Here is a 9,203-nt window from a genome sequence, read left to right as displayed (position 1 = left end):
AGATACCTGTTTATTGATTGCTATGATGGCTGCAATGAGATTTGCACTGATGTGGGATGAGGGACTTACTGGCCAGTAATTACTGCTATCAGCAGCAGTTTTGGCTGTTGGACAGGTCCTCCAGGTACTGGCCAGTGCAGCCACACATTAGAGCAGCTCCTCTCCTTCTCTCTCACCTCCACTGGGAATATCATCCACTGCCCTGCTCTAAGCCCATGGATATGTCCTGGCAAGCCTTGCTCATTCTGCGATCACAGACCACTCTTCTGCCAGTTAATGGGAAGAAGGATTTAGGTATTCTACTGAAGCCACCTCACCTGCCTAAAGTTAGGTTGTGTTAATTACTTCATTCAGTTATCCTCAATTGTACACTCTTTTCACTCCCCAACACGCTGCATTTTCTTGTAGGGCAGAGGCAGGTATGTAAAGATTTATGGCAGCTTCTGCAATTCTGTGAGCAGAAATGTCTGTACAATTCATACAAGTTGGTGGGAACAGAGCATCCAAACATCTTATACGGCTGCGTACTCAGAACAAGGTGGGCCTCAGGCCTGAAAATGAGGAGAGAAGAAGCAAACTGAGAAAAAACTATTTTACACTCATCCCATCTGCAAAAGCAAATGAAAACTAAGCGTCTTTGTATTTTTAAGATCTAAAATGCATGGGTTTACGAACAGCATTTAGGTAGCGTTTTGTGAAAAAAGCATCATGAAAACAGTAATGCGCATCATCAAGAGAATTGGGTCAAAGAGCTGTGCTACACATGGGGATGCTTGCAGGTAGCACAGAAATGCAGGGTGCTTTCAGCAGTCTCAGAATCAGAGCACCAGTGTGGGAGAGAGCCTCTCCTTAGCGCCAGCTGTGTGGTGGCACCAGGCTGGTTAACCCCCAGCTGGAGTCAGGGGGAAGGCATAAGAAAATGACCCATTGCCCTCTCTGCAGCCAGCCAGAGCATGCCCAGAGGAATCACTGAGCTGAGACACCAACATCACCCTCCTGCCAGATGTGTATGTGAGACACCATGCCTGAGCACCACTTTCTGATGCTCCACTAGAGCCCTCTGTTTCTCAGAAGGTAAGGCTTAATCTAATTGTTTCTCCCCATCCTTCCCCATGCTTCAGATCCTCCAAGTCCCATCATGCTTGGCACAAGGCACTTTGAAAACATTCCTTTCCAGAGCCGGGCACTTGTCCCTCCCTGCCATGCCCTGTTTGGTGCATGGCCTGTCAATCTCAGCCTCTCCTGGCCCTCTGGGGTGCTGCCCCAGTGAAAGCTACGCCAGCACAGCCCCACGCCCAGCAACATGCTCTGGTTCAGGAGGGCTCCACAGCAGACATTGAAATGTAGTAACTATTACCTTGGATGGCAAACATGTATCACCAATGGACAATTTTGCAGAGGACAGGTAGGTATTGCTAATATCTTCTAGCTCAGTGCTGAAGTGATCGGAATCCTTGTTGACGTTATAATTTAGGGCCATGCTGTAACTGGCAGGTTTCTTCTCCTGTTTCTGCTGGTAGTTGCAGAGTTTCCTGAAGGCTGCTCTGAATTTCTGGGACATGAGATTATAAATTACAGGATTGATGGCACTATTTAAATAAATACAGATTCTGCAAAATAGCAGGAACCAGTTTTCTTGGAAGGGTCTGGAGAGAAAGGAATTGACCACAACCAGGGTGCGGTAGGGCATCCATAGGAATGCAAATAGGATCACAACCACAGCCAGCATCTTGGTAACCTGAGGGAACACAGCGGGAGACAGAAGAGGGGCAGAAGGTTAATACTCCCCTTGGAATGGACAGGTGCATTCTTACACCTCTAGAGCCAAACCAAAACTATGGACAGATCCTTCAGCAGGAATTTCTGACAAATATTTGATTCAGAAAGGTTTTCTACAGTAGGAAGTACAAAATACCTTGGCTCCAAATTTGTCCTAGTTTTTGTTAAATTACTCTTTCCAGATGATACCCCAGTAAGCTGTCCTTAGACTTTTTCACTTCTCATGCTGGAAGGGGGTGTTGATTCAAATGGGAAAGAGAGGATCTAAAATAATTTTTTTAGAACCGCATAAGATCTCTTCCTTTAGATTAGTATAGCCTGAGAGTAATTGAAGCCTTTTTAGCTTATCTGGTTTAACAGTCAGCCTAAAACAATTTCCCAAAGCTGAAAATAAGGCAAAAAAGAGAACAATTAGATTAATTACTATTCCTCAAATCCTCAATGTTTAATTAGATAATCATTATGTGACGTTTACTCTGAAAAGTCAAACAAAGTTTACAGAGCCAGGAAAAAAAGGATTATCAGTAAAACTTGATTCTTATAAGAACTTTACTCTGTTGTGTAATTTTGTTTTGAAAAAAGAAAAGACCAACCTTTGGGAATACCCAGGATAGCTGAAATGAAGTGAATAAAAAATAATAAAAAAATTATTGAAACCAACTTTGAAAAGAGTCTTTCTTTTGTAAATAATTTAATTCTAGTGTAGACAGTATTCAATAGTCTCTACATTAAAGAAAGTTTGAAAGATGGTAATAAACAAAGTAGAAAGTACAGAGAAATGTGACATGGGATGATATGGTGGCACAGCCTCATGGAAGACATGAGATGACTTGGTTAACTGTGTGAAATGGAAAGCATTGGCACATATTTTGGTGAGCTACAACTGCTTCTTTTGATCATAGATTGATAAGAGTTTCAAGAGGTGATAACTCCACTAAGGTCACTCACAAACACATGCTAGTTTTAGAAGTGGGTTTTAGTCTGAAGTTATGAGAGAGTATATCATTCTCATGTCTTCAGATAAGCTCATTATGTAGAAACCTGCCATTGCATTGCCTAATGAATGTATTTTCTCCTATCTATCTAGAAAGACACGCTTTTAAGCCAATTGTTGATTTTGTTATAGGTATTATAATAAAGAATGTGATGAAGATCAAAGTTACTCTGCAAATTGATGTATCTTTATCTATTTATCTGTCTTTAAATGTACCTATTCAAAGGCTGCAATTTTATCGCATAATTCTCCTCCCCTCACCCTTGCTTTTGATTTCTCTACAGCTCTGTTCAGTAGAAGTAAAAAATAAGACTGAGAAATACTACCTCCTTTTTTGTCACTAGACTGATACATTTCATTATGACTTCTAGACTGTTTTTTTTATAATTTTTTGTGCACAGTCATTGTAATAAAGCAAAATACAAATGTGAATGTTCCAGGTAACTCAAAGGATGATCTCTCCTTATCTCCAAAAAACTCCTAAAAGGGCCATTTCTGTGAACGTGGTGGCACGGAGAGAGTTTACCCACTCTGACTCAGGAAGACTCAGGACTCCTCACCTCTGCCTCTGATCCCTCCAGTTCAGCTCCAGCCTGTGCCTCCAAACTGAGCAAATCCATTCAATGGAGAACAATCACTCACTGTAGAAAATAATCCACATTTAAAGAGAGAAAGCTACCAGTTGTGGAGCCTGGATGAACAGTGGGACAGAGCCAAACCAACAGATGTATTCCATCAGCTCAGGCATTCAGTGCATAATAGCCTACACAGGCACCAGAACAGTTTGCTACCAGAAGCTCAGCAAGGCACTCTTTTATGGTATGTACCAGTCACTGGCAATTTCCATTTCTTCTGAGCGTCTTTCAGGAAAAATTGCTCAGAGGATCATTTGCAGTGTTGCAGCTATCAGCTTGAACCTGGACTAGAAGTAAATTATTCTTTCTGTCTGGGAGGGGTGGTAATTCAGAGTCACACAATTAACTCTGTACAGCAATGGAAAAAAGACTGTTACTCCTCAAGTGACTGTATCCCATATACCTCAAATATATATATATATAAAATATATTATATATATGTATATATATATACATATTATTGTATATATATGTATATATATATACATATATACATAATACATATTATATATACATATACATATATATACATATATATGTATATATATACACATACATATATACACACATATATACATAATATAGATATAATATATATATAAAATACATATGTATGTACATATGTAGTGTGCAAATTATTAGCTGAATTTGTGTATATTGGCATCTGGATGAGCATTTTCCGTCTATCACAAGCTTCTACTGCTGAAAACTAAGCACTCTGTAGAGCTGGTTTTTATTTTGCTCAGGGCAATGAACCAAGGCATATGCTGCCACAGAGTCTACATTCAGTGCAAGAGAAGAGGCAGAACCTGTGGATGTCACCTCTTTGATGGCATCTCGTGGTGGTTCAGTCAGTGCAGGACAATGAGGAGAATTCACTATAATTTTAAACTGTCTGCAGTACATATCCTTCCAAAGCTGCCAAAAATAACAAACCTCTCACAAGATCTCTATTGCCAGGCAGAAATTTGGTTTCCTGATCCATCTGACCAGGTGTGGTTGTGTCACCCCACTGCAGGCTGAGGCACCACTCAGGGCTTCTGACACAAATTCACCTGAATTTGCTTTATAGGTGAACCTAGCATCTAAACACATGACTGAGGCCAAAGCTGCTTTCCTATCTACACCAAAAGGCTTTATTGCTGCACATAAATAGTATAGAGGAAAGTTTGGTCCTCTTTAAGTAAAATGCCATATCCTTTTTCAAATCACTTCATATGAAACAGTAGTAAATATAACTTGGGAGGAGGCTAGTTATTTGACATCAGTGGAGTGCTAAGAGGACAAATTTTAAAAGAACATGCTTTTTATTACCTGTAAGCATATACCAAAGCTCTTTGAAAGCAGCAGCACTACATCCTCAATTCACTGCTTGGATGAAGGCAAGCATATACTGATTGCTCTTTTCTGGTGCATGTGCATTGTATGTCCTATGCTCAGGGTACAAATTATTCTTAGTTAGGGAGGCTGAAAACATAATAAAAAGACTTTGAGCAATTTCAGCTTAGTCCAAATTTCAAGTGTAGTTTGAATAACAAAGTGCTTGAGACTGAATATGGTCTTGGCTGCATATAAATATTCTTCAAGCCCTATCTTTTTATTTCTGAGGATGTTCTAAAAAATATTTAAAATATATTTTACAGAACAGTGTCCCAGTATTTTAATTCTGAACTAGGATTCTCCTTTTCCTTTCTTCTCCAAAAGCTTGTCATTCTAACGACATGTTTTTATTAAACATTTTCATTATCCTGGTACAAACAGTGTAGTATTTGCTTCCTTCCCCTTTGAATACTAATCTTTCTTACACTGATAGGTAAAAGCAATAGCCACTCTGGTGTTTTAAAGCTACGTAATAACGTCTTTCTTCTTGTGCCTGGTGGTGTTCATTGCAACAGTCCATGATTTCATAATCAAAAAGTTGTGCAATGAGGAGAAGGATTAAATAAATAGAACGATTAAGGCCTTGATATATTAACACCACAAGTGAAGCCAGGTGATAAGATTGAGGATTTCATGTAAGCCATGCAAAACTTATCTTGCACTGCAAGCTAGAATCTGTGCTTGCTCTGCTGTCAGAGAACAGATGGATTTCTCTGGTGAGCAGGTCATCACAGACTGCACCACTGTCTGAGAGGACTTTCTCTAGAGGGAAATCTACCTGTTACAACTGACCATGATGGCCATTATGACCTTAGATTATTTGATTGGACTGATCAACTAATTTTGTGAGATACACATACTGTTAAGTGAGCTGGATTCCATCTCAAGTATAAACCAACCTGTTTGCTATGTAAGGCTGCATTTATTTTTGTCAATCCCCTTGATACCTGAGAAAAGTAGGAATTCCTTTTGGGAAAGTATGAAACCTCCATGCAAACGTGTAATTCAGTATTCATATTATGAATGGACAAGAAAAAGTTCTGGGATCTGTGGGCTGCAGGACCCACACTGAAACAGAGGAAAAGGGTGAGAAGGAAGGAATGACAAGAGACCAACCTCTGCAATCCGACTGCAATGCTCTCTGGCCCCATGCTGCTGGTTGCCACAGGGAAGGGACTGAGTGTAACTTGTGGCTATAGCAATGGGCAATAAATTGGCAATATTAATTTTCCCCAAGTCGAGTCTGCACTGCCCATGACAGTAACTGATAGTTTGTCTGCCTGTCCTTATCTTGGATCATGAAGAATAAGAGTACTTCCCATTTTCTCCCCCATTCTCAGCAGGAGCCAACCCCCCTAGAGAAACATGCATAAATTTAATTTTATAGAAATGTTCTTGGATAAATATGAGAACTTCTACAGAAGTAGGAAATGTACACCACATTTTCAGTCACTTTTTCTACAGATCACATGCTGGGTATTGTGCACTACTCAATCCCTGTAATGTAAACACAGTTCTGAGAGGACACACAGACAGTTTCACATTTCAGCAGCACTCACTCTCAGACCAGACTGTATTGTCAGCTATAGATGTCTTTGTCAGTGTGGCAAGAAATTTTCCCTTCTGTGTCTTACTAAGTGTTGAGAGTCTAGATTTTTTTGCATATGTACTTGTTTTTTCTCATTTTACACCACTGCCTATCTTTTGCATGCTGCTATTATACAAAAAAATATTACTAATGATGCCCCCCTAATCTTGCTTGTTGTACTATATGCAAATTCTAGCTTTACTTATAATGATGCCACTTTAATCCATCAGGTTACTTAGACTTTTAGGGAAAGTCTTGCTGTCTTTACAAGAAATAAAAGATATCACATTATAATCACTTTTTGGTTTTGTAATATAACAGTGTCCATATTAATCAGTGTTCAATGGACAAGATTTTTCTGTTTTTCACGATACTAAGCACATGTAATCAAGCATAGAGTGATATTAAGAACTTGAAGAGCAGATTATCTTCTTCTACTAATTAATGGACAAAGAAAAACAACCTTAAACATTTCCTATCTGACTATTAACTATAATTTGCAACATACTTAAATATAACCTAGTCCATGTATTTCTGTGCTCTAGTGCTCTCTGAGGGCTCGGTGCTCTAGAAGGCAGCTCAGTTAACTTCTGAGGTCCATGCCATCTCTGTAATAAGAGAACATGGTCCCTCCCATAAACAGTAGCAATTGACATGAGATACGAATATAAAGAACACGAAGAATATCCCCAGAGCCAGCTGCAAAGGATGCGCCCTGTGTTTCCTGTCACTGCACCGGCTGTGCTGCCTGCTGCATGCTGTGTGGTTTACTGCAAGTAGCCAGCAATTAATCCACTAACTCTATTCTACTGGTATTATTACACACAGCAGCATACATATTCAACAATATAAGAAGAAGCTAGTCAAACTTGTGCCTCAGTTTTGAGCCATCAATACATAAAATATTTTACAAGAGACAGAGTAATAAAGATATTTAGCATTGACAAAGCAATTTATGCACAGACTTCCTTAAACAGACTTTTCACAGGAGAGTTAGAGACAGGAAAATTTACAACTTGACAGCATTTGCTGAGTGACAGTGCCGTAGCTGGGACTCAACCTCAAGTCTCCCAAATTCCCAGGCTACTTCCTTCTCTTCAGATCTCAAAAGTAAGTCAAGAGTCACTTTTTATATTTGTCAAGATTACTAATAGGCTGTAGAATAAAGAAACTATAGTTAAAAATGTTTCATTCATAATTGATACTTCCTAATTGCATTTTGATAGAGGAAAGAAAATATTGTTTCTTTTAATGGTCCTTGCAGTGTGTAATAACGTATAGTCAAGAAAAAAAATACATATTTATATGTGTATATGTGTATCACAGAATTTAAAATTGACTACTTAGAAAAAAAGGAAGAATTTATTTTACCTCTTTCCACAGCTTCAGACAAGTGAGCTTTGGAACAAGTAGTTTAGGATTCAGAAAGCCATTTCAAATAGTTGTTCCTACCTGCTTTCGAGAAGCAATAGTGCTATTGAAACTCCTGTTAGTCATCTTGGAATTCACTGGCTTGTTTTGGTGAGCCATAACATTCCTCCAGGTCTTAGAGTTTTCTTTTGAATCTGAAGGGATGGGGTTCAGAAACAGTATTCTAGCAATCAGGCCATAGAGGACAGTTGCCAATACCATTGGCACAACATAAAATATACCAAAGTCCATCATGTAAATAGGAGAGTAATAACTCCTGGACACCTTGTAGCCACAGGACACAACAGTAGTCTCTTTGTAGGCTACTGTATTAAGGTCTAGCAAGAAAAACCAGAGCATACAGTATATGGAGGTGAAAGCCCAAACAAAAATAATGATCTTTTTGGCTCTTGAAAAAGTGCATAGGAATTGAGCTTTGATTGGGTGGCAGATGGCTATGTACCTCTCAATGGTGAAGGCAGCAATGGAAAAAGAAGATGCATTGATTCCCAGATACTGGAGATAAGTGATGCAGAGACACCCAATGTAGCCATACACCCAGGATCCATACAGGCTTTCTGTGATGTTGGGTAGTCCTGCAGCCACAAGCACCATGAGATCTGCCACGGCCAGACTCACCAGATAGCAGTTAGTGGGAGTTCTCATGTGCTTGGTTCTGAGGACCACCAAAACCACCATGATGTTGCCCACGATGCCCAGCCCGCAGATGAGGAGGACCAAGAGGATGGTAACCACTTGGTATTCAGCTGTAATGAGCTCCTGGCTTGATAGTGGCAGCCCAGTCTGGTTCTGCTCATCTCCTGTGCCATTCTCCATCTTCACCAGGCCACTACGGCTTCTGCCCAGCACTCGACCTCAGCACCTGCTCCCCATGGTCCCCTGCAAAAGGGTCAGTGGAGCTGAGCGTGGGTGAGCTGCAGCCCCAGAGCACGTTCTCCATGTACTCACAGTCCCATTCCTGTACCGTCCTCCACTTCCCCTAAAGCAGCACCTGGACTTTCAGTCCTTGTAAATTCAACTGTCAGACAGGCTAATCCCTCTAAGATGCCAGCTCACTTGCACAGGCTAAAAGGCTGTTCTCTCGCAGCTGGTTTGAGACATTCATGAAAGCCCAGCCTGCGGAGGCGGGAGTTTCCTGCCTGCGGCGGTGGGAAGGGCAGAGCTCTCCTGCAGCGCCGGCTGCTGAGCACCGCCCGGGCTGAGCCCATCGGGTCCGGCAGCCTCCAGCCGCACCGCGGGCCGGGAGGAGCCACAGCGCGCCGAGGGTGGACACAGAGCAGGGGGCGAGAGGCATTTGTGAAGTTTTCCTGCTTCACGCTGCTCTCGCTCTCTGCTCTCAGACAGCTATCATGACAGTATTGATCATATTGACCCACGCTGGCAAACAAAGGAGAGA

At 40.9% G+C, this 9,203-nt stretch overlaps 1 protein-coding gene across 1 annotated transcript; it reads right to left on the bottom strand.

Annotated features, from left to right (window-relative positions):
- Positions 1 to 512: 512 nt before the first annotated feature.
- Positions 513 to 8,635, bottom strand: TRHR (thyrotropin releasing hormone receptor; the record flags this gene model as incomplete). Its single annotated transcript, XM_082288054.1, has 3 exons — positions 7,829 to 8,635; positions 1,358 to 1,738; positions 513 to 545 (listed from the first exon to the last, which is right to left on the bottom strand). Exons 1-3 carry the CDS (start codon positions 8,621 to 8,623, stop codon positions 513 to 515), a joined length of 1,209 nt encoding a protein of 402 aa, XP_082144180.1. The 5' UTR covers positions 8,624 to 8,635.
- Between the last annotated feature and the right edge of the window lie 568 nt (positions 8,636 to 9,203).

The sequence above is a fragment of the Coloeus monedula genome, assembly GCF_965178545.1.
Source record: "Coloeus monedula genome assembly, chromosome: 1".
In the NCBI taxonomy this organism is placed as follows: Eukaryota; Metazoa; Chordata; class Aves; order Passeriformes; family Corvidae; genus Coloeus; species Coloeus monedula.
The sequence above is the reverse complement of the archived record's forward strand: the minus strand, read 5'-3'. Positions and strand labels throughout refer to the sequence as shown.